At 42.2% G+C, this 26,105-nt stretch overlaps 1 protein-coding gene across 1 annotated transcript; it reads right to left on the bottom strand.

The window, feature by feature from the left end:
- Positions 1 to 390: 390 nt before the first annotated feature.
- MRPL39 (mitochondrial ribosomal protein L39) lies at positions 391 to 9,108 on the bottom strand (the record flags this gene model as incomplete). The annotated part of the gene is made up of 8 exons (XM_041475597.1): positions 8,975 to 9,108; positions 7,112 to 7,318; positions 6,725 to 6,864; positions 6,000 to 6,099; positions 4,651 to 4,718; positions 3,353 to 3,465; positions 1,797 to 1,862; positions 391 to 544 (listed from the first exon to the last, which is right to left on the bottom strand). Coding segments are annotated over exons 1-8 (891 nt in total), but the record flags the coding sequence as incomplete, so codon positions are not given.
- Positions 9,109 to 26,105: the final 16,997 nt, after the last annotated feature.

The following is a 26,105-nucleotide window of genomic DNA, read 5'->3' as shown; positions in this document are numbered from 1 at the left end:
CGGTGTAGTTATCATGAGTATAAATACAAAGTTCTGCTCTTTTAAGCACTATCAGCAGCCTAGATGCCAGAAGACTGGCATGCACAACTTAGGCAAGCAGAATGAAATATCCATGCAGGAATTATACAACCAAAACAACACCTTCCATACCGAAAAGTAACATCATAGGCCCTCTCATGCAAACTTTTCTATTTCTGACTGCACATCCACAACTGTTTCAGGAAAATGAACCCCAAATATCCAACACAGTCACCATCAGGGGTCCTCCCTTTCTATGGCTCTCAACTGAGAATTCCGTTTAGCTACCAACAGAGCACATAACAAAAATGGAAACACAGGTAAAATGCTCTAATTTAAAGAAGGAAAACCTGTGCAAAATGGATTACTGACCTTCAAATGGACAGGTAAGGACACACCCTGGAATCTTCTTATCAATTCAGACTGGTCAGTCTGAAGATTATGGGCTGCTGTTATCTCATACTGGAAACAGAAACTTGTTCTTGGAATATGAGGACCTTCACTAACATCTACAAAGTCACCAAACCTGGGGGGATGAAAAAAACCCCAGCTTATATGTCATATATTTGGAGCAAAAAAAAACCAACCCAGCTTATATGTCAAATATATTTGGAGCAAAATACAAGGAGATTAGTTTTTATTTTTGATTAGCAAATTCCAATCAACAGAAAGAAAATCCACACAAATCCCAAACCAAATCTAAATGCATCTCCAGCTCAGCATTTTTAAGTTTCCTAAACTAAAAGTACAGGTCACACAATTTCCTTGAATGAACTCAGAAAATTTAAACCTCAAGTCCAGGAAAGGATCTTAGGTTTAAGAAGTCTTTGATTAGTTGGCTCTAAAACTGGCATAACTGTCATTCACCAGAAAAAGATTTGTCTCCAAGATCACCTGTTTTCCACAGTACAGTGTTTACAACCTGCACAGGTACTTCCCTTTCCAGTTCTTAGAAAAATGCAAATCAATTAAGAAAAGAGAGACAGCATAGTAGAGTAAAGAAATACTGAGAATGAACCTCTCCCAAAAAGCAATAGGTAAGCCCATTTTCCCCTTTATTGAGCAAATCAGAGTGGGAGGAAGGAAAGAATGACACAACATTGTTCTAAAATTTCAAGAACCACCACTGTAAAAACATCTGTTCCTTTCGACAGATGATGCTCCTTAAGGTAGAACAAAAACAAATTAGGAACTCTTTAGACATCTATACAACCGAATATCCTACAATAGCCTAAGACAGAGAATTGTCTGAGATACAAGCAATTATCCTGCCTCCAGACTAAGAACTCTCTATCTTACACTGTATCCCCAGGATGCTGTTCTGTTCTCATCTCCACCACTACAAAGCAGTAGATTGCAAGTTAGGAAGATCTTGACAACTTTGAAAGAAAAATCCATTATGCAATGCTAACTCTTGCTTTCAAACCAGTATTTGGTTTGTATTTTATTTAACCTGTCAAGCTCTAGAGATTTATTTCGTTTTCATGTAAAAGCACTGAAAACAGTAAGACTTCTCTGGCACTTACCACCATTACATAACAAGAAATAGAAACATACATTGTATCACAAAGTATCACAAAATAATGGCTATATTTAAAAAAACAAGCAAAGAAACCACACTAACAACTTTAGACACACCACAGACAGTAATGAATACAAGTGATCTTTAAATTTAAAACCATCCCAAGTAACTTGCTCTTCTCACTTGCAGAGAGTACTTGCAATATACTCAAATGTTCCAGTGAATCATTACAGAATGGGAGGGCAGTTTTGCTTACCTATGTAATGGTACAATTCCTTCCATATTCTGAGCAGCTTTTCTTTCTATCATCTCCATTTTGTATCTGGACAAGAAAAAAAATGTTTTAAAAATCCTCACCTTTAACACCTTGCTCTTATAAGAGCACTTCAGAAACTAATTTAATTCATTTAAAATTCCTAAAAATCATGCTTGTATTTATGTGAGCTTTGAGACTGGTTTAAATTCCTAATGAGAACACATATTGAGGTGCTTCATTAACAGACCTGTTAGTTAACCACAGTTCATGGAAAAATTACAGAGATTTTACTGAGCACTACTGAAAGGCACTTTACAAATAGTGCAATCATCAGGCACACTCAATATGGGATCCTGAGATAAGATGTTTGGGAATGGCTTAATGCTGTGCTGGGAGGCAGTTCAAACTGGACACCAGGAAGCATTTCCTTAGGAGATGGTGCTCAAACACTGAACAGGCTTCTTGGAGAAGAGGTCGATGTCCCAAGCCTGTCACTGATTAAGAGGCATCTGGGCAATGCCTTTAGTAACTTGCTGTAACTTGTCAGCCCCACATCAGTCAGGCAGCTGAACTTGGTGGTTGTTGTAGGTCCCTTCCTATTGAAACAACTATTCCAGTCTATTCTGTGCATATTTTACAGGAGGGCTATGCTCCCACAGCAGTTTTACTCAGAAAGATACAATGGACCTACTACTACAAATAAGAATTGTTCAGGTCACCTGTAAGACTAGAAAACACCATGACACCACTTAAACTGACCTGATGCAATGTGTAGCCCTTAACAGCTGGTACCTGCAATACAGGGAAGTGTCCTCTGTGCTTTCTATGCACAATATCTAAAGGTACCACCAAAAGTCAGCTCGCACCTGCTGTCAATGCAGCCAACAAAGTGGAGATGATGATCCCTATGTCACATTAAAATGACCTTCAGCATTAAGCTAAAAAAATTGCTATTTAATTCACAAAATTATAAATTATTTCTCATTTTCCCCTACATCTCTCCAACTGCCAAAAAGCTGTGGACCAGAAACATGGCTGAGGTATTTTTTTCAGCAAAGAAGGCAGGAGGTTTTGAACAAACCTTTTTTTCATAGCACAGACCAAAGTGTTTTATCCATTTTCCTCTGCACAATTCAAAAACTGCATTTCATTAAATCTTCATTTGAAGATACCAGAACATGAAAAATATACATTTCTTTAAATATGGAAGACTTTCAGAAAAGGCTACCATCTCAAGGCTAACCACCAGAGTTTCAATTTAATAGCAGTGGAATCCTGAAGCTCACTAGTGAACAAAAGAAGTCTCAGTCTTTCAGTTTGTCACAAAACTACATCGAGTAGAGGTGCCTGGTGTTGGCCTCTGAAGAGAACAACAAGAACTAAGTTGGTGTGAGTAAGTTGGTGGGAAGAGAATGGAGGCAGGCTCATTCCGAGCAGTGGGAGAAGTACCTTCTTACTTCACCCATCACATCTTATTTTAGATTTATAAAACCAAGCAGAGATTTTACTTGATTTCGAATTGTCTCTTTGAAAGAAAGGCAAATTTAGACACTCACTTATTATGCTGAAACATTTCACATGCTACTTTTGCTTCAACATGCAGTGTTTCAAAGGGCAGGTCTTGGTGGATCAGCTTTTTGGCATCCCTTGAAAGAGAACGGAAGTTGTCCTAATAAAAGAACATAAAAATTGTAACCACCTTTTCACAGCTGTAGTGAGCAGATAAAGCACAGCAAACACTAAATATTAGTCGAAGCAACAAAGATCATCTACTATAAACCCTATATACAGCAATTTTTCTGCAGGAGTGTCTTACTATTATCATAAGAGCACTACAGATCATCACTGTTTTAATGGACAGACTCAATGTCCATTCATTTCAGTGAGAAATAGGCATTTTTCCATCAAAAACAATATATATTAATTAAACTGCCCATGTAGGCAGTTTAATAGTAGGTTTTCCCCACATGGTACTACATACACAGTCTTGCTACTGTTGAATACTCATCTATAAATCTTGTTTCCCAGAGTACTGTCTTCCTTTATAAATAAGCTCTATTATGATAGATCAAAGCTAAAAAAGGTACTAAACATTTAATAAATAAAAATTTGTCACCTTGGACCAGAATCTGACGTTCTGCGTAGTTCAGATTTACTCGTAAATAGGAAATTGTTATGAGGTGAAATTACATTTAAAATGTCACGTAGAAAATATTTCTAACTAAATTACTTCAGCTACAAAATCATATTGAAGAAAAATTCTGCATTGTACAAATATTGCTTTGCTGGCCATACACCCGGCTGGTTTTTGGGCACAAGAACAAGAATGGGCCCCAGATGGGTAAAACATTTGTGATCACAAATGGTTCTGAGATTTAGAGCATTCAGATTATTAGATTTACTGCAGAGCATGAAACATAAGCAATCTATTAAGGAGAGCTGCAGCTGAATGTGCTCACAGATTTTATTCAACAGCAAACTGATTCTGCTGTAAACCCCAAGAAAATATGCCTTATACACACTTTTATTTTCAGTGACTCTACTCACACAAAGACTGTGGCTGCATCTACATTACCAGGCAACAGCAGCTGAGGAGGAACAGACTAGAATTTTCTCTAGCTCCACAGACCTGAAGCCTGAAAGCATGTGGAAGACAGCACAAGGTTTATTTTTGTCTGAAAGGAAATGTGAGAGCACTCTGCCACAGCACCAGTGTGTGGTAAATGCAGATATCAGCTCCCGAAGACTACTCTTTGGGAAAAAAGCTCAGTCTCTTCTCCCCTGTCAAAAAAGAACAACTGGACAAGGACACAAGCTATAGAACTTTTTGGGGTTATGCCTGAAAAGTGCTTACGCTTGTTGGTTTCCAGTCATTCAGTTTACTGTCCAAAACCACATCATAACAGAAAGCTCCAGAGATCACTGCAATTCCAATCCAAAGATAAAAAGATTAATGTTTGTAACAAAGTATGCATTTCACAATCATACTATATTCTTACAACAAAATGAATTAGAAGAAAAACATAATTACTTCTAGAAATTCATCATAAAACAAATTTGCAGCTCTGATTATACTATAAAATGACAGATTGAACTTGTGTTGTTTTAATTTCATTTCACTGAATGAGAAAGTAATTTGAAAGGAGTTTTAATGCTACGTCAGTATAACAGAATCCAAATAAAGAGGGGAAAAAATAAACTGCTTCACAAAACTGCACCTAACACTGCAGAAAAAAAAACAAAACCACCTACCTTAAAAATACTTCACCACATTTCCATTGTATGCCTCATATAATAAATGAGAGCTATTCAATTTTAAAGAGGAATTTTTTGCATAGAGAAATCAGACAATATTAGAACTGTTTATCCATGACAGAAGCAATGCACAAATTTCTGGTAAAGGCAACACAAGTTTGTGTAAACAATCTGGCAGTTGTGAGAACACTCTTTTGTGTATATTGAGTAATGGCTATTTAGAAATCAAATCTATGAACCCGGTAAGATCACACTATTTCTATACATGCAGTATAATGATATAGCCGAGTATATCCAAGATTATCCCAAATTCTGGTAGAACTGAAATATTTACCTGTATTTATCAATCACAACAAATGCTAAAATTGCTGAAAAGAAAAGCAGTTATAGCACTCCACATGACCAGCAACCAACCTTCTCATATATTAAATGCATAATTATGCAGGTTCTGTTACTGAAACAACCTCTTCTCTTGTGCATTTTCTCACTTTTCTAAATCTTAAATCAGATCATGGATGAGCAGAAGTTGTTCCTAAGCTTGTCTGTACCTCAATAATCTTCCAATTTGGTGTAGACATTGTCATTTTTAGAAACTCAACTTTGATGGACAAGGTTAGGCAGTTATTAGAGCAAATTCCATAGAAACATGTCTGATCACATCTAGAAACCTTGCTCATGTCACTTCACAATACAGAGGTTTAGTTACTCATTTCAGCTATGAAATCCTAAGTGGTCTGAAACCCAGTGGCCACATGGACCTATTTTCTGAACATTAATAACAAAACTGTTTTTAGTGTGGTTATTATAAATTAAAGGCAACTACAACAGCATGTAATACACATACCAATGCTAAGTACCATCAGTCATTGGAAATATTTTTTTTCTAAGTTTGGTTATTAAACACTTGAGAAGCAGCAAAAGACAATCAATATAGAACACTTTTATCACCTGGCACTTCTGGAGCTTTAACAAGGTTGACAGAGTATTCATCCTTGAATGCTCGCTTTAGCACACACGCCATGATCATGGCACAGGAACGCCAATATGCCTGCAAAGAGAATTTCAGAACAGGAATTTAATGCCTAGAAGACAATTATTCCAAAAAAATCCCCCAAAAACTTGGATGATGCACAAACCCAAGCATTCCACCCCTGGAAGTGTTCAAGGCCAGGCTGGACAGGGCTATGAGCAACCTGGTCTAGTGGAAGGCATCCCTGCCCGTGGCAGGGGGTGGAATTGGATGAGCTTCTAATGTCCCTTCCAACCCAAGCTTTTCCATGATTCTATGATTACTTTCTTTAGTATTTAAAACTTCTACTCAGAAATGATTCTCCAAACAGAATAAAATTAAAAAATCAAAACTGCACTTAGAATACAAGCCAGATGTAACCCTGGAGATATTTAAATATGAAATCCCAGAATAATACAACAGTTGAAAGGAAAGCCAGCAATTCACCTAGCCCACACACTAGTCCAGCTAATGATAGCCATGGTGCACCATTAAAAAGACATTAAAAATGTCTGAACCTTAATGACAACAAAGTTCAAGAAAGCAGACATTTATGGAACTGAAAGGTGCACACAGAATCAAGAAGTCATAATTAGGGCCACCTGCAATGAGACAAGGTACAGAGAACCAGGGTCACCTACAATGGAACAAGGTAATAACTTACCTTGTTTACTTCCTCTGGATCTTCATCTTTGAAGGTAAGGAACTGAATTTCACATGATTTGGTCAGGGGTCTGTACATGTCCCAGATTTCACCATCCACAAAAGCCAGAACAGAGTTCTGGCAATGCCATTCGCTTAAATCTAAAGAAAATTTTAAAAAAAACCAACCAACCAAACAAACAAACAACTGAATTATTAGTTAGTTATTGACCATATTTTTCAGGATCAGCAGTTCAGACTGCTCATTTCTAACAACTGCAAGTCTCCTATTTGTAGATGACCTGGAAGGGTGAACTGTGAAATAAGCCTCCAAAAATTAACTGTTTCTATTTCAACTGGCAGCACTACATTCACCCTGAGGGGCTAGGTCAGAAGTCCATCCACTTACGCATGGCACAGTTATACGGCGTAGACAGAGCCTTGTTCATGACAAACACACTGCCACAATGCTGCTTCCCAGTGTATTTCACTTCAATTTTCTCAATCCGTGGGTGAAGAGACAATTGTCTCTCTTTCTCTTTGGTGAAGAGCTCATTACGCATCCGAACTACCTCACTGGGCGTCAGCTGAGAGAAAGCTGGTGTGGAGATGTACCCTGGTGACAGGAGAAACACTGAGTAAGCAATAATCCCGGACAAAGCAATCCTGGGTGAGTCCAGCCAAGCATCCCTCTCATGAGGAAAGGCTCAGGGAGCTGGGGCTGTTCAGCCTTCAGAAGAGATGAGTGAGAGGGGATCTCATCAGTGTCAGTCAGTTCCTGCAGGGACCAGGCTCTGCTCAGTGGTGCCCAGCAATGGGACAAGATGCAAGGGACAGAAACAGATGCACAGAAGTTCCACATGAACATGAAGAACTTTCCTGTACAGTGACTAAGCACTGGAACAGATTGCCCAGAAAGGGTGTGGAGTCTCCCTAACGGGAGATATTTCAGAACCATCTGGATGCAATCCTGTGCCATGTGCTCTGGGATGATCCTGCTTGAACAGAGAGGTTGGACCAGATGGCCCAGTCCAGCCAAGCATCCCTCTCATGAGGAAAGGCTCAGGGAGCTGGGGCTGTTCAGCCTTCAGAAGAGATGAGTGAGAGGGGATCTCATCAGTGTCAGTCAGTTCCTGCAGGGACCAGGCTCTGCTCAGTGGTGCCCAGCAATGGGACAAGATGCAAGGGACAGAAACAGATGCACAGAAGTTCCACATGAACATGAAGAACTTTCCTGTACAGTGACTAAGCACTGGAACAGATTGCCCAGAAAGGGTGTGGAGTCTCCCTAACGGGAGATATTTCAGAACCATCTGGATGCAATCCTGTGCCATGTGCTCTGGGATGATCCTGCTTGAACAGAGAGGTTGGACCAGATGGCCCAGTCTGGTCCCTTCCAACCTCAACCATTCTGTGACCCATCCTGAGTTTTCGAAGTCTCTTTATATGGTTTTGGTTTCTACAGCACTACTGATCACCCATCATATTTATTATATTTTTTATTATATATTATTGTCTCAATATGTACAAGGTATCACTTATGCAGCTCCAGCAAGTGGCCACGCTGGGCCCCAGCACTGCCTGCCCAAAGTCACAGCAGGAGACTGAGGCAACAAAAGGGGTCAAAAAGATGATGAGGGGTCACAAGCATCTCTCTCATGAGGAGGGACTGCAGGAGCTGGGCCTGTTTAGTTTGGAGAGGAAAAGACTGAAAGGGAATCTCATTAATGCATATAAATATCTAAAATAATGCATATAAATATCTCAAAGGTGGGTGCCAAGAGGTTGGTGCCAGACTCCTTTCAGTGGTGACCAGCAACAGGATGAGAAGCAATGGCCATAAACTAAAACACAAGAAGTTTCACTTCAACATGAGGAAGTTTCCATGGAGAGGGGCAGAGCACTGGAATAAGCTGCCCTAGGAGGGTGAGGAGTATCTCCCTGGAGACATTCCAAATCCACGTGGACATGTTCCTATGTCACCTGCTCGTGGTGACCCTGCCCAGGCAGGACTGGATGATCTCCAGAAGTCTTTTCCAACCCTAACTACTCCGGGTAGTTGGTCCTATGCAAAGGTTAATGTCGATCCCTGGCTGCAAAGGTCCTTCCCTCAGACAGGCCAGCTCCCCCGTGGCCTAATAAGGGCATCTCAGTCCCTGAAAGCACCGCCGCAGTACGAGCCCGAGCTCGGCCTAGCCCCGCACTCATGGCTCCCGGCTCCCTCCCGCATTCCCGGCTCCCTCCCGCATTCCCGGCTCCCTCCCTCACTCACGTTTTCCGGCCCGCACCCCGCGGGCGGCCCAGGGCGCGGCCATGCTCTCGCAGCCGCGGTGCCACCTCCCCGCGCTCCGCCAGGAACACCGGCCGCAGCCGCGCCGTTCCGCCGCCGTTCCGCGCGCGGCCGCCGGGCGGCGGGAGCCTCCTAGTCCCGCTGTCACCGCCACAGCTCCGAGCCACAGAATGTACTCTGCGTTGGAAGGGACCCGCAGAGATCATCGGACGATCTCATCCCGGTGGGTGAGAGGCTGGACATTCCTCGGCCGTGTGCTCATCCAAAGCCCCGTGGGCAGCAGGGCAGGGAGGGGATTCTGCCCCTCTGCCCCGCTCTGCTGAGACCGACCCCACCTGCAGGGCTGCATCCAGCTCTGGGCTCCCGGCACAGGAAGGACAGGGACCTGCTGGAGCCAGGCAAGGGGAGGCACCAAGGTGATCAGAGGGATGAAGAGCCCTCGCTATGAGGAAAGGCTGAGAGAACTGGGACTGTTCAGCCTGAAAAAGGGAAAGCTTTAGGGTGTCCTAATTGTGGCCTTTCAGCACCTGAATAAAACTTGCAGAAAAGATAGGCAAGACTATTTACCAGAGCTTGTAGTGACAGAAGAAGGAAAAATGGCTGAATTGAAAGAGAGTAGGTTTAGATTAAATATAAGAAAAACATTCTTTCCTGTGAGGGTGGTGAGGCCCTGGTACAGGTTGCTTGGAGAAGCTGTGGCTGCCTCATCCCTGGAATTGTTCATAGCCAGGTTGGATGGGGCTTGAAGCAACCTGGTTTAGTGAATGGTGTCCCTGTCCATGAAACTAGATGACCTTCAAGGTCCTTTCCAACCCAAATCACTCTGTGAATCTATGACTGTGATTGCAGTCCAGCTCCTGGCCCTGCACAGGACAACCCCAAGAATCCCACCACCATGTGCCTGAGACAGAGGTTGTGGAGTCACACCATGTTTGCCCAGAGAAATTCTGGAGTCTCCCTCACTGGAGATACTCCACAACCATCTGGACATAATCCTGTGCCATGTGCTCTGGGATGACCCTGCTTAAGCAGGGAGATTGGACCAGGTAGTGTCTTCCAATTCCATTCTCTGATTCTGAGAGCATTGTCCAAACACTGTGTGAGCTCTGACAGTCTCAGTGCTGTTTCCAGTGTCCTGGAGAGTAGTTCTGAGCATTACTCCAGGCAGGAACATCATCCCAGAATGTTGGACCTCCACCACTCACCTCCTGCTCCCCTTTGCTAACACTGTCCACCTGCACTGGGTTTGCATGGCTAGGCTTTGGGAAGATGTGGCAGTTTCAGTTTGAAACCAGGTGGAAACACCAATTTCATGTAGTGGTTTTGGTTTGCCAATTTGAGATTTTTCAGCTAATGCACTAATTAGTGTGGTGGGTTCAGTGTTGGCCAATCCCTAGTGTACTCACTAGAATGTACTTGCTCGTCTCCTTTTGTGAGGTAAGATAAGAAGAAAGGCAAAGCAGGCTCAAAACTTTAAAAGGGTATAAAGAAAAATTTATTAACAGTAACTAAAAGAAAGAGTAATAAGAATCAGAACCAAACCTTCAGGACACTTCTCCTCCCCCTACAACCTTTTCTTTCCCACTGACAATGTAAAGAGACAAACTTAAAATTTCCAGTGAGTTTATCACCTCTAGAATACTTTTTCTTCAGTTCATTTAGGGAGAAAAGTCCCTCATGTTAATGTTATGGAGACTTCTCCACAAGAAAACAGTTCTCTTGTGGCTCTCAATTTCTACAAATAGCAGTTGCCCGGGGAAATTTGCAATCATGAAATAGCTCCCATGTTCCACAAGCTTTTCCTATAGCTGTGTTTATGGGCCATGTCAACTTATGGGGTACTGATTTAAAGGTGAGCTGTTCAAATGCAAAGGTTCTCCTTGTCTATCTCTGAAGTCATCTTCATCTGTAGAAACAGATTTTCTTCTCTCCCTGGAGGTACAGGATCTTCATCACTGTTCTCTTTCTCTGTTCAAGCTTCTTATAGGATCACAGCTACTTTAACATCTACTTCAGCATGGGAGCCTTTGCTTGATATCTGCAATTTGAACACTTTCATCTCCCCATAGCTTCATGTATTATAGTGAAAAAGAGTCCTTTACAGGAGGATTTCAGCTTAAAACTAAAGGCATCTCCTCATCCTTCCCCTCTGGGACTTGACTTCTTCTTTACTGACATCAGTGTCTTCATGTTGTTTCTTTACATGTCTGCACTTTTGTCTTGTTCTCTCACTTGAGGGAGGACTGAAGCACTGAAAGAGTTGATATCCTGCCCAGGGCCTGTAAATGTTCACTAACCCCGGCTGGGTCGGTAGCTTGCGGCAGGAACTGCAGCTGGGGCAGGGGAGTGACTGCGATCTCAGCAGCCAACACGCATGGACTTCTCCTTTCCCCCTGCATGGGCTTCTCCTTTCCCCATGCATGGGCTTCTCCTTTCCCCCTGCCCGGCAGCCAATACCAGGGCCTAGCGGGTGCCCTGCAGCAGGGGCTGCTTGGCCTGGCCTGGCCGAGACAAACCAGCCGTGTTACCTCTTTGCTGGCCAGAAGAGAAAAGAGAAAGTTCACGGGTTTCTTTCATCTTTAACATGTGTTTTTCACAGAGGCGTGTACAGCTTTCCAGTGGTTCAACAGACTGTCAGTTCCCAAAGTCAACCCCTGATTGGTTTTCTATCAGACACGAAAGAAGCTGCCAGTAGCCTCTCCCAAAACATCACTTCCATGATGCAAAGCCAACACAGAGTGGGGGAGCTACAGGGGAGAACCCCTGTATTTTTATGTGAGAAGATAACAGAAGCTTTCCTGGTGTCCAACAGAGACAATGCCAGCTGGATCTAAGGCAGACCCACTGCTGGCCAAAATTAACCATCAGTGATAGTGGTAGTGCTCAGGGATAACAGATTTAAGAAGGGAAAAGAGTTACTCTTCAGCAGCAATTGCAGGCAGATAAGGAAGGACTGAGAATGCATGAGATGCCTGTAGGCATCAAGGTCAGTGCAGATGGAGAGGGAGAATGTGCTCCAGGCGCCAGAGCAGAGGTTCCACTGCTCACTCTGGAAAAGTGTGAGTCCTCCTCATGAGGAGCAAGCAGCAGCAGAGACAACGTGTGACAGACTGACTGCAGCCCTCATTCCCCATCCTCCTGCACCACTGAGGAGGGGAGGAGGTAAAGTTGGGAAATCAGGAGTAAAGTTGAACCCAGGGAAGAAGGGACAGATGAGGGAAGACTTGTTTTTATTTCTCAGTTCCCTGCTCTGATTTGTCAGTAAATTAAATGAACATTCCTCAGTTTAGTCTGGTTTGTTGGTGACGGTCATTTGTGAGTGATCTCTCAACCCACAAGCCTTTCACTATATTTTCTCTTCCCTGTCCAGTTGAGGAGGGGAGTGATAAAATGGTTTGGGGAGCACTTGATGTCCAGCCAAGGCTAACCCCTCACACCTCCCAGCTGTCCTTCCTCCCCAAAAGATTGAATGCAAGTAGAAACTAGTTGCTGCCCATGTAGGAAAACCATGGTTCACATTAAAAAAATAAATTTATTGAATAACTGTTGCGGTTCATTTTGAGGTGGGGGCACCCTGGAGTGTCCCCAGAGGGCCCCCTAGGCTGTGAGTTCGCTGGCAGCAGCAGGCAGGCAAGGAGACTCCACATGGCTTCTGAGGGTTCTGATTAGATGAGGGATTATTGGGGGTCCCATCCCCGGGAACAGCATGGTTACTGAGGGAGAAGGGGGAAGGGGGGGGGAAGCCTAGGGGAGGGAAGGGGCAAGAGGGGGAGAAGGCTAAGAGAGAGGAAAGGCTAAGGGCGGGGGAAAGGCTAAGAGAGGGCGGAAAGCTAAGAGAGGGGGGAAAGCTAAGAGAGCGGAAGGGCTAAGAGGACGACTGATTTCACTAGCACGGCTTAAGAGGGGAATTGAAGTGGGCACGGAATCAGACTTGGGCCAATGGGATTACAGGTACATGATGGTTCAGGGCAGGACCACAGGCTTGGGATATACCATACATTTTAGAGGGGTGAGACAGAGCACACCATTTAAATAAAATGAAATACTGCAAATAACTGAAGAGTTCATTTTGATGCTTTACAGTTTAGCTGATGATGGTCTTCATTGCAATCCTTAGCTGGCAATGATATAAGTAGCCATCATGAAGCCAGTGTTAGACAGTTACACTGAATTAGTGTCATTAAGAGCTAAAGCATGTAATTAAACTCAGTATCAAAAAAATAAAAGACATGGCATTTTATATTGTGGCAATACATCTCTGGAGCCGTGGGACAGCTGGGTCCCCTTGGTTTGGTACCTGGCACTGGCTTCCCTCTTTACGTGAGCTCATCCATAAAACCAGGGGTGTGAGTAAGGCAGCTGTTTGTGCCCTTGGTTACGTTATTTGATAGGTTAAGAATTTCACCAACTCAATCATCCTGTTTCCTCATTTTAAAAATGAGTTAAATACAAGTTATGTAGAAGGATGCCAATATTTGCGTAATTACAGCTCAACTTCACCATTTCTCCTATTAACTCAAGGAATCATATGCAGTCAATGATCACATGACATAATCATTTTGGTTTAAATGGTGAAAAACCATAACAAGGTTACTAGAGTAGGGTATAAAAGGAACACTTTTATTCTATAAGTAGATCATTCAGTATGTTCAGAGAATGAGAGACAGAAACAGAACACACCATTTAAATAAAATGAAATACTGCAAATAACTGAAGAGTTCATTTTGATGCTTTACAGTTTAGCTGATGATGGTCTTCATTGCAATCCTTAGCTGGCAATGATATAAGTAGCCATCATGAAGCCAGTGTTAGACAGTTACACTGAATTAGTGTCATTAAGAGCTAAAGCATGTAATTAAACTCAGTATCAAAAAAATAAAAGACATGGCATTTTATATTGTGGCAATACATCTCTGGAGCCGTGGGACAACTGGGTCCCCTTGGTTTGGTACCTTGCACTGGCTTCCCTCTTTACGTGAGCTCATCCATAAAACCAGGGGTGTGAGTAAGGCAGCTGTTTGTGCCCTTGGTTACGTTATTTGATAGGTTAAGAATTTCACCAACTCAATCATCCTGTTTCCTCATTTTAAAAATGAGTTAAATACAAGTTATGTAGAAGGACGCCAATATTTGCGTAATTACAGCTCAACTTCACCATTTCTCCTATTAACTCAAGGAATCATATGCAGTCAATGATCACATGACATAATCATTTTGGTTTAAATGGTGAAAAAACCATAAGCAAAACAAGGTTACTAGAGTAGGGTATAAAAGGAACACTTTTATTCTATAAGTAGATCATTCAGTATGTTCAGAGAATGAGAGACAGAAACAACCCTGTTCTGTCACTGAGGAAGTATTGAATTACAGGAGTAAAGTCCTACTTAATACTGCACACTTTATTATGCATATCTGTATTAAACTGGCACTTCCTAATCGCTCAACCTTCTTTTGTACAAGTATTTGCAACTTTTTATTCAGCTGAATCTTCAGAAGAAATGATGGTAGGATATCTGCTCTGTCCTTTTACTTGTTTGGCGTAGCTCTGGAAGAACAATGTAGATATAAAAAACCTGGGATTTGTAACACACTGAAGACTATAGAGAGGAGCAAGGTTATCTGCCTTTTGGTAACCCTCAGCCAACACAATGACAGTGCAAAGCTGTACCACCCAGAGAAAATCAAAATACATCGAAAAGTGCTGGAAATTTCACCCAGAGTTCATTGAGAGCAGCTTTGTGTAGAAGGACTTGGGGGGGATGGTTGATGAAAAACTGAATGTGAGCCAGCAGTGAGTGCTCATAGCTCAGAAAGCCAATTGTGTCCTGGGCTGCATCCAAAGGAGCCTGGACAGTCCAGCTATTGATCCCTCAATGCCTAAAGAAAAACAAAGAAGAGATCGCTTAACAGAACTGTCCAAGAAAAATTACAATCTACCACTCTTCATAAACCTTTAAGTTTCAGGAAAACCATGTCCATTGTTTTATAATGGTCAGAAAATATGAGGTTTCCCTCTGAAGCAACAGGAACCCTGTTATTGCTCTTATGCCATGGTATGTGACCCAACAGAAGTGTGTAAGCAACAAACCATGACTGTTTTTCACCCTCATAGTCCCAAAGCCAGCTCTGAGCTCACTTAAAGATTGCTTCAAAAGTAAAATTGGCTTTAAAATTCCTGTGCCTCCCTTTGCCATTCTTTGCTGTTTCTCAGTGCTCATCCTCTAGGTAAACAACTGTAGCAGCACTGTACAAGGCACTGAATGCAAGTTCGCTGAAGTGATAAAATTTGCAGGATGAGTACTGCTGAAAGATAATGTTTTATTCATATGATTAACATTATTCCTTATACTAATTTTCATGCACAAGCAAAGTGAGAGCAGTAATCCATGGCCAGAAGCAGCAACAGCCTTGTAAGACAACATACAGTGGAACTATATCTTATGAGGTGTATTCTTCATAACACCATAGAATTATAGAATCATGGAATCATTGAAGTTGGAAAAGACCTCCAAGACCATCAAGTCCAATCTTTAACTGAATACCACCACATTGAGTAAACCATATGAAAAAGTATCACATCTACTTATTTTCTGAACACTTCCACCACTTCCCTGTGCAGCCCGTTTCAGTTCTTTGCAACCCTTTCTATGACAAAATTTTTCCTAATATCCAACTTGAACCTCCCCTGGCATGACTTAAGACCATTTTCTCCTGTCCTATCAGTTGTTACTTGGAGTAGAGACCAGCCTGGCTACACTGTCCTGGGAGGTGTTTGTAGAGAATGATATGATCTCCCCTCAGCCTTCTTTTATCCAGGCCAAACAACTCCAGGTTCCTCAGGCACCCCTCAGCAGACTTGAGCTCCAGATCTTTCCCCAGTTCATTGCCCTTCTGGACATGGTCCAGCACATCAATGTCCTTCCTGAACTAAGGAGCCCAGAACTGAACGCAGGTATCGAGATGTGGCCTCACCAGTGCTGAGTGCAGGAAATGGTCACTGCCCTGGCTGGCCATACTTTTTCTGACACAAGCCAGGTGCCATTGGCTTTCTTGGCCACGAGGGCATGTGCTGGCTCATGTTCAGCTGCTGTAACCAGCACACCCAGGTCCTTTTCCTGCTTTCCAACCACTCTGCCCTAGCCTGTCCTGCAGGGGGTTGTTGTGACCTAAGGGGAGGACCTGATAATTGGCCTGGTTGAACCTGGCCTCAGCCCATTGATCTAGCCTGTCCTGCTTCCTCTTGCAGACCCTTCCTGCCCTCCAGCAGATCGACATTCCCACCCAACTTGGTGTTATCTGCAACTGACTGGGGATTCAATCAATCCCCTCATCCAGATCATTTACAAAGATATGAAACAGGGTTACTGTAGGAATGTGCCCCCTAATGACAGAGTGGCAAAACTAACCTTTGTCCCCCCAAAAAGGAAAGAAGCCCAGAAGTTTCTCTCAGCGATTAGGTGAAAAGCCACCTCATAGGACCTCAGGGACTTCACCAAACATTAGAGAACATCTAATTGGATAGAAGCCAAAAAGTCCCGCCTGAGCCATCAGGTAGAAAAGAAGACAACAGAAGAGCTAAAAGGCTTTTGTGAAGTGTTTTTACCAGGAGCAGACCTCTGCACCTGGCTTGAGTTTTTCTGTTTGTTATTTTGCCTTTCTTTAAACCTTTTTTGTTTCTAACACTGCAGCAGAAGCCATCCTGCTTATTTTATGCCCCCAAAGCAATAGCTCAGCTATCCTTGGGTGTATTAAGTTTCTTTTGAGGGCCTATAAGAACTGGCCCAAGAAAAACAAACTTAGTAGGTTACCCCCAATATTGAGTACTGGTGAGCAGTTGCCAACTGGATTTAACACCACTCACCAGAACTCTGGGCTCTGCCATCCAAGCATGCTTTTACCTAGTGAGCAGTACAGCATTATGAACACTGTGGCAAAATAATTCTGAATTCTCCACCAGCAGCATTGTGGCTAATGCATTGTCCACTGTGGCTTAGGCTGAATTGTGTCCCCCAATGCCATTCTATGTGATGGATCTTTTTTGGAAATGTACCTTTATTTGCTACTGAGCTGCCTACTCAGTGGCAGTAATCTTGCAAGTTCATCTAAAAAAAAAAAATAAAATAAAGTAAAAGGCATTGATTCTGTACTTTGCAAATCAAATATAAATTCATACAAAGCATTCCAGAAAATTATGGTGGGCTGTAGGGGGTTTCACTGAAAAACACTACTGAATACCAGTAATTTGTATTGCTCTTTACTTGTTCTACCCTCACATTTTGTGGCCTTCTTGGTTCAAGTTTGGCAGTCCCATTAGGTATGAAATATTTTAACAGTTTAATAGCAATACAGTGTTCTATCACTACTCCAGTCCATTGCATTACAGCCTGGAAACTAATCCATGGCATGCTCTGTCTTTAAACAGCCATTAATGACAGCTTGGAGGAAAAAAAAAAAAAAGAGTATCTGAAAATGTTTTTTTGCTTCTTTTCGCAAAAATATACTTCCTCACTTAGTTTTTAGTTTCAAATTACAAAACAAGCAGATAATCTGTCAGATAAATCAGGTTTTTTTTTCCCCCAGATTTGAGTTTAAAAAATTCACATGAAGCAGCTATAAAATATAATAAAAAGGCACAGAACTGAAAAGGAGACAAGGCCTTCTGTAACCAGGGGAGTGGACAGGCATTAAAGCAATACCCCAGGACATTGTAACAAAACAGATGTGGTGATAACTAAAATTGCAAAAGAAAAGGTGTCCCTTAAATTGGAAATATCAGCCTGTCTACACACTTACATATGGCTGCTGATTATTCTTTGCACTAAAGGGCAAGGTTTTCAAGCTGATAGATTCAGTGTACTGCAGGCTGGCAGTCAAAGCTGCACAAAAAATGCACAGCACATCAATCAAAGGATTTTAGAAAAAAAATTTGTGAAATGGATTGTAAAATATGCATATTGGCAATTGAGCTAAATTAAATGGAGTCTGTTTTAGCAGTTTTACAAAATACTATTCCATCAATTTGTCCCTTAGCTATGCCTGGAATCACATCAGAATGGTCACTTCACAGCTGTGTGCTACTGTATTCAGCATTTATTAGAGCAAATATATGTGACAACAATGTAGTGTGCTTAGAAAAAAGATGTGTACAGAGATCTTATGCACAGGCTATGGCACCAAATTTCAAATGGCATCTTTGACCATCTCAAACATAACATTTCTCTTTTTAGAAATATGAAAAAAATCTGTTTCCTCTTCATTAAATATGGAAAAATATTCAAAGGTATCTTCTTGATCAAAGCTGAACCATGTGCGTTCCAACAACAGTAAGCTCTCAACTGCCCATATACAGAATGATAGGCATGCTTATGCACAGGAACACTTTTTTATTCTGTGTCTTTCATCTTCTCCCTTTGTGGCTCCATATTCTACATCTTCCCCACTGCTACTCTTACAATTATTAGGCACAGTTATCAGCAAACTTGCAGGATTATCTTCTCTTATAGATGAACCAAGAGACACTAAAACATTTAAAGCTCAATCATGATAGGAAAGCACAGGAAGAAAAAGGAAAAGCAGCACAGAACTGTAATCCTTTATGCTTTGACTGGCATTTCACTCTGCCGACAAAAGAACAGCTTCTCCCAGATCATCAGACATCTATACTACCTGCTTATCAACAGAATAAAAATATGTGCTTTCTTACATGGAATGAGGGTTGCATTATTTAATCTACTTGAATTCAATGAGTAAACTTGAGATATGCCTGAATGTGACTGACTAGGGAAACATTGTCTTTCATTAAACTTTTTTTCTAAAGTTATTTTTAATGGCAGTGCAGGGATGAACATTCATTATCTCTTCTGCAACTATCTTCTAGTCTGGCATATGTAAGCCATAACAGAAAAGAGATTCCGTAGAAATTAGCATCTTACTCTTCAAGGTGCTAATTAAACAGCCAGTTCTCTTCATGTACTGCACTGCTTTTGCCCCTCTTCTATGCAGGTTTTTGAGAAGAGGAATCAGTCTTCTTCCTTGCTAATCTATCTGTGATAGGTGTTTGAGTATCTACATTGCAACACCTTTGCAACCAAATTTAGCAGTTCTAATTTGTTATACCGATTTTTTGTTATTGTTATTTTACATCAAAGCTATTCTAGAAATCAGCATGCAAATTGTAGAAGAATAAACCTAGAGAGATTTTGTTCCTTCTGAAAAATAAAATATATTTTGAGTGGAGAAATCATCAAAAGGAGGATTCTTTCAATATAACTTAGTTTCTCTTGATTCATTTTTAGCATACTACAGCCAAGAAAGATAAAATGTTTCCCAAGTGAAGAGCTAGAGGCTTACGGTCTTTCACAGAATTTTTACAAATTATTTTTCAAAAAGTTTTTCTGTTAGGTGAGGAGAATAGAACTCTTCGACAGTGTGTCACGAACTGAAGTGGTTCATGCCTTAAACATTGTTATGAAAGAGTTTTGCCCATTATACCAAAAACTGTATAAAGAAGCTACAACCTCAGGAGCCTATCACTCCTTGAAGATGCCTGACTGGAACTTTACACCGTGAGTTAAGCTGCCCAGATAAGAAAAATGCAACATTATGTTCAATCATCTCAAGTCCGGGGAGAAACAAACAAGACTGAGGGAAATGAATGCATATCCACAAGAAAGCCAAACCTAGCAGAGAACCATCCCTGGCTGGCTTTGGGGTGGGGGAGACCACAGCCCACAGAGACCAGGTTTGCACAGACTCTCCACAACCGAGGGCTGAGGAGGAGGTTTCAGATGTGTGGTGTAACCTCTGGTCAGAGGCACTGAACACCCATCCTCCCTTACACAAACCAGCCCAGCTGTGGAACCCCCAACCCCACAGGCCACATCCATGGGGCATTCACATGAGAGGCAGCTGAGGGGGTGTCATAATCTATCAAAGATCCTGAAAGTGTGCCCTAGAGACCTTGTACCACAGGACTGCATGGATGCAAAATGGTGCAACAGATCCAGAGCCTGCTGCAAGAGACTGCCTCCTTCCAGGGGAGGCACCTGGGCATTCTCAGCTGTCCTGGCCTGAGTGTATATTAATCCATTGGATTCTATGCTTTTCAGGGGGGACCCTCACCACCAAGACGACCAGCTGGAGAGGATCAGCAGAATATCGCTGGGATTCACACAGTAGTGATATTTTCTTTGATCTGTCTCTGTCACTCTCTTTCTGTCCCCCACCTCTTTTCTGTTTCTTTCTTTCTCTCTCTCCTTCTCTCTCTCTCTCTCTTGCTGTCTCTATCATATTTATTATTAAATAAAATCCATATTATTGACTTTGGCATATGGTCTTGTTAGCACCTTAATTCAAGCAGAGGCATTTATAATAACTCTAAAAATTGGACCATAACACAGTGATGGTGCAATAATAAAAGAGGTAAACTCATTATTAGAACGATTATCATCAGCACTTCACGTTTGCAATAGAAAATTTCATTAAAAAGAGGAAGAATTCCATTGCAATGTAAGAATGTAGATTTATCTAAAATATTGCCTAATAAAATGAGGGCAGTCTTTCATTTTATTAATTCCTGGGATTGTTACAAAACATCCAAATCTTGAAATCATGTTGCAATTACACGCAATTTTTCAAGGCTTTTCTATACAAAGAACTTGACATACTAGACATACTAGAACAGCTATCTCAAAATAAGATAGCCATTCTTGACTAGCATTTTGGGTGCAGATGTTAGTTATAGAATATTTTTATTATTCTAAAAAGGAGTGTCTATGGAAAGTTCTCCAAGAATAACTGTTAAACTGAGCATCTCAAACAAATACTTCCATTTTGGGCTCTATGTGTTATTTAATGAAAAAATTTCTACTCCAACTTTAAAAGGTAAGAAATATGGATAGCAGTCTTGTGCCCTTCTAATAAAGTACTTAACAGGATTTTTAAGAATATAATTGTTGAGCAAAGTACATAGAGAAAAACTGTATATATTAAACTAACTATATGCATTACAACCACTTTTCCAGTAATTCTGTAAATGCCTTCAAAATACTAACATTTAATTGCTGGTGTTTCCTGTAGTTGTATAAAGCAAGTGGAGAAGCCATGATCTAGTCATTGCTGAAATAAAAGAAGGGAATGAAAAGAAAATATGAACTGTACTAGAAAAAGTCAGAGAAATGTGGGGGAAACACTAGGAATTTGCTTCACTTGCAAGAGAAACTAAATAGTGAACAGAAGAAAGGAACTTTAGTCTGACCTCATGCTTGTATAAAACCTTTTCATTTAAATGGATTTACTATAGTATAAGAGCTGTGTTAATGAATCACAGAATCACAGAAAGCTTTAGGTTGGAAGGAACCTTAAAGTCCATCTCATTCCACCCCCTGCCATGGGCAAGGACACCTTTCATTAGACCAGGTCAGAGCCCCATCCAGCCTGGCCTTGAACACTTCCAGGGATGAGGCAGCCGCAGCTGCTCTGGGCAGTCCATGCCATCATGCTCACTGTAAAGAATTTCTTCCACATGTGTAAACCTAAATTTTCCCTCTTTCCGTTTGAACCCATTATTCCTTGTCCTATCACTACATTTTCTGTTGAAGAGTCCCTCTCCTACCTCCTTTCAGATGCTAGAAAGCTGCTGTGAGTTGTCCATGCAACCTTCTCTTTTCCAGGCTAAACAGCCCCAAATCTCTTAGCCTGTCTTAATCCAGGAGGTGTTCCAGCCCCCATCACCTTGGTGGCCTCCCCTTGCCTGTCTCCAGCAGGTCCCTGTCCTTCCTGTGCCGGGAGCCCAGAGCTGGATGCAGCCCTGCAGGTGGGGTCTCAGCAGAGCGGGGTAGAGGGGCAAAAAAAATACTTGTGATACTTGTTATAGAACTGCTTTACATCGGTGGTAATGCATTTTTAAGATGTCACTGGAAACTACTCGGATACACTATTAACTATCAAGATTAATAATTTTCCTTGATTCATAAATTTAAAGAACCATTACACCACCTGTATATTTAACAAAAAAACTCTCCTAGTCTGGTATAAAATAATAACATAATAAAAATGTTTTGAAGGTCACTGTGTGACCCATCTCCTGCTGTAGGTGGGATTCTGTCCAATCCAGCTGTGCCTCCAGAGAGGCACAAGGAGTCACTGTGACTTCTTTTGCCTTAAAACAGCGCCTCGCCCTCACATGGCTTTTTTTATTAGCCGGAATATCCAAATGTTTGTTCCGTGATTCCACCCCGTTATCCCTACTTCCTCTCTGCGGGGATTTGCCTGAGGGAAACGCACCAACAGGGACAACGCTCTTCTTTGAGAAACTAAATCTTTTCCTAACGAAAAGTTTATTCTGTTGCAACAAATGTCCTTGAGTTTATGAAGATATCCCAGCTTAAAAATAAATAAATTAACAAAACGGAGAGAAGAACTTCTGGATTCAACACAGCACAGTCCCCGGGATGTGCAGGGGCTTTGCGGGGGCGGCAGAGGAGAGGGATGCTCTCGGAACCTCGGCTCCCCGCTCTAGAGCGGGCGGGCGGCCAGGGCACATCCCCACCTCAAGCTCCAGCTCCTGCGTTCGGAGCGGGAGACGCCTCCTCGGACACGTTAAAAGTTTGGGGCGACTCCGGCTTCGGAGGAGGCAGAGCACGACGGGAGGAGGCAAGAGCTCGGCGGGCGCTGAGCCCCCGGCCCCGGGCACCGCCCCACGCCGTCGCCGCGGGAAGATGGCGAGCCGCAGTCTGCACCTGCTGCTCCTCCTTTTCGTGGGGCTCCTGAGCTGTAAGTCCCTGTCCCGCGGGGCCATCGCGAGCCGCCGCCTCGGGGAGCTCCCCGGGCCTCCCGACCCGCTGCGGCGCTGGGCTGGGGGGGACGGTCCCCGCGAAATCTCCGTGTGGATATTGAGGGTGATGGCTCCCAGACTGGTCGCTTCCCCTCCCTCATCCCGGAGCGAGAGGAGCCAAGGCGCGTCTCCAAGAGCGAAAGACAAACGAGCGCGTCCCCCGCCACAGCCGGGGCGGTGTGCGCTGATTCTTTCCATGTGTCTTTCCATGTTTTTGCGCAGATGTAACCTGTTTAAGGTCGGCCTGGTTAAATGTAAGTCAGCGGCCGTGCAAACTTTAGGATACGGGCTGCATAGTTTGTTTTTCTGATGGCCTTTGCAAGGTGAATGAACAAGGGGCGGGAGCGCATTTTCTGTTGCCAACGCTGGCTGCTGCATCTTCAGAACAGACTTGAGTTTCCAGTATTTTTGTGGTCCTAACTCCTTAGGGAGTTAGTACTATAGCTAGTACCCCAAAAGGGTAAGGTTAGAATAAATTGAGCAAAGACTCCCCAGCTGGAAAGCACGCATAAATAATAGGAGAAAGGAGATATGTGCAGCACATACCTGCAGAGTTGTGATAAGACTGTCACTTTCAGATCATGTCTTGCAGTGCTTCTGTTCTACGGTTTTTGTGTCTTATTGATGTTTAGGGAAAGGGCTGTACATGAAAATAGTGTTTTGAAAAGACTTATGTAGCTTATGTCTTCCAATGAAATGATCACCTAGGACCAGACCAAGATGGGTTCTCAATCCGTTGTAGATGTGGAACATTCATAGTACTGATGCTGGGTATATTTTGAGGTTTACCTTTCATTTCTCTTAACAGAACGTTACCCAACAGAAAGCTCTATGTGTGTAAGTTATGCATGTCTGATAAGTCTTTGGCTTGGGAAATTTTTTTCCTCTCTTTTTTCTCCTACAAGATCTTATGGAAATGTTGGGCTGTTAAATGAACAGCTAGTGCAGAAATTTTCTTTCACATAGTAACTAATAATAATAATAATAAACAACATGGTTTTATTTTTTTTTTTAAACTTCATTTCTTCTTAATTGCATGCTATACCTGAGCAGGTGAAACTGCTGTGATTTTTTTTGGTGACAGGTTTCACTGTGTTCAGGCTGCTCAGCCTTCTGGTTAGTCGTCTGTTGGCAGTGCTGGCTTTGACTACTAAGGAAATTATAGAGCATGCAATATGGTGCATCAAAGTCTGGTGCCTACATTGTTATCAGACTTGGAGGCTTCTTCTTGGTGGGCTTTTTTTTCCCCTTCCTGTCCCAATTCCAAAGAAACACTAGGTGAAAAGCAAGTTTACAAGCAAGGTGCTGATAGGAAGTATTTTCATGAAGAAATTGATTGTAGGCGCATGGGTGTGCAAATGCCTATTGTTTGTGGGAGCCAGAGGAAACCCAGGAAGAAATCCAGGCAACCAGAAGTCTGCTGCTGCTCCTGTGGCTGGAGTGTGTTTACATGAACAGTAAGGCTGAGTAATTCAGGTGCCCTAGCATATGGGCTGAGCAGTCCCTTATGTGGGACCCACGTGTTCTGGAGATGGTGGAGAATGGGCAGAAACTAGTGAGGAAAAGGAAGTAGTGGTTGATACCTCACAAGCAGCATAGGGGTTGGTCTCTTCTCCCAGGCAACCAGCAACATGGAAGAGGACAAAGCCTCAGGCTGAGTCAGGGGAGGACATCAGAAGAACATGGAAAAGGTTGTTAAGCATTGGAATGGGCTCTCAGAGAGGTGATAGGGTCACCATCCCTGGAAGTGTTCAAGAAACAACTGGATGTGGCACTCTGTGCCCTGGTCTAGTTGTGAAGGTGGTGATTGGTCAAAGGTTGGACTCAATGATCTTAGAGATCTTTTCCAGCCTAAATGGTTCTGCAATTCTGTGGTTAAATTGTGGAGGAGGTATAGAGAACTTTCTTGGTAGCTGAGCTGCAGAAATCAAAAGCTGTGTAAGCTGGTCACAGGACATCAGCATAGCCAAGGCAGATGATGCTTGAATTGCTTTTCATTGTGAACTTGCTAAGAAATATTCATGACCTGCAAAAATTGTAGTTTCTGTGAGCTAATCTTCCCTTTCACCTTTAATTTAGGGAAAGTAAGGGAGCTGGGGGTCTTTAATCATGTTCTCTCTCAGTACAAGCTTCTGGAATTGACACCTCAAAGTTGTCAAAGGTGCTGCAGTATAAGACTTGTGAGCTCTGTTGGCAAGACAGAATATGTACAGAAATTGTTATTAACCATCATGGCTTCATGGGAAGAGATAGCATGTACTGACCAAATGGCCTTTCTGAGAAGCATCTAGGTGTGAATTTTCTTAATATTAGTGCACATTGAAATTAGACTTCAGGTGGTGATGCTGGAAGCAAATGCAGGACAATATGTGAGTGTGAGGACAATGCAGAGGCAATAAATAGTAGTCTTACTAAACATTTGATGAAGCTCACTGGGGTAGTTTGAGCAGTAAGTAAGGGTGATATTTTTTTAATTTATTTTGGCTCAAGAAAACCCCACTCCTTATTTCTCAGAAGTCTTTCACTCAGATACAGAGATTCTAGACCAAAGAAGCCTTTTGTTTCTTTCGCCCCCCAACCCTGACAAAAAAAAATAAAATCATAAAGCATGACTGCATTGCTGTAGGAATTGACAGTGGAGGTGTTTAAACTATGCTTTCTTCACTATATGTGATACACAACTGATGTACTCAAAATTAAGACTATTGTCAACCCTCAGCCTTTTGTTGAACCCTCTTTGTTTGCTGGATTAGCTTGGTAGGAACTGATTTCTAAATTAGGCCATATTCAGGTGAGATGGGATTTCTTAAATTTGTAAAACTGCATACTTCTCTAGTAATGTCTGTTCAACATAGTGCTATAAAGCAGACAGCCTGGTTTTGGAGGAGGAGTGGGGGAAGAGGCATCAACTGAATGTTCATTCTCTTGTTGGTTTAGGTAAGAAGCAGTATTTCTTTGCTAAAGGCTGCTCAAGGTTTAGAAACATGCACAGACTCTTAGACACTGCAATGTAAGTTGTAGGAGGATAATAAACTGCTATATGTAAACAATCAAATTAAAACTAAGCACAAAAAAGCAATGTTTGTTTCTAGTCTTCAGCCTAATATTTTCCATTTATGACTGTTGTGAGACTGCACAAGATACCCATATGCTTCTAAAACTGACACAAATTGACATGGTAGGAAAGACTACTTCTGTCTTTAAAAGGGATACGTGCTTCTCTCTAGCTTATTAAATAACCTTTACAATTTTACCCTCTTGCTTAGATCCTCATGCCTT

The sequence above is a fragment of the Pyrgilauda ruficollis genome, unplaced genomic scaffold (assembly GCF_017590135.1).
Source record: "Pyrgilauda ruficollis isolate IOZ18807 unplaced genomic scaffold, ASM1759013v1 scaffold358, whole genome shotgun sequence".
Lineage (NCBI taxonomy): Eukaryota > Metazoa > Chordata > Aves > Passeriformes > Passeridae > Pyrgilauda > Pyrgilauda ruficollis.
This window is presented reverse-complemented; position numbering and strand designations above follow the sequence as displayed.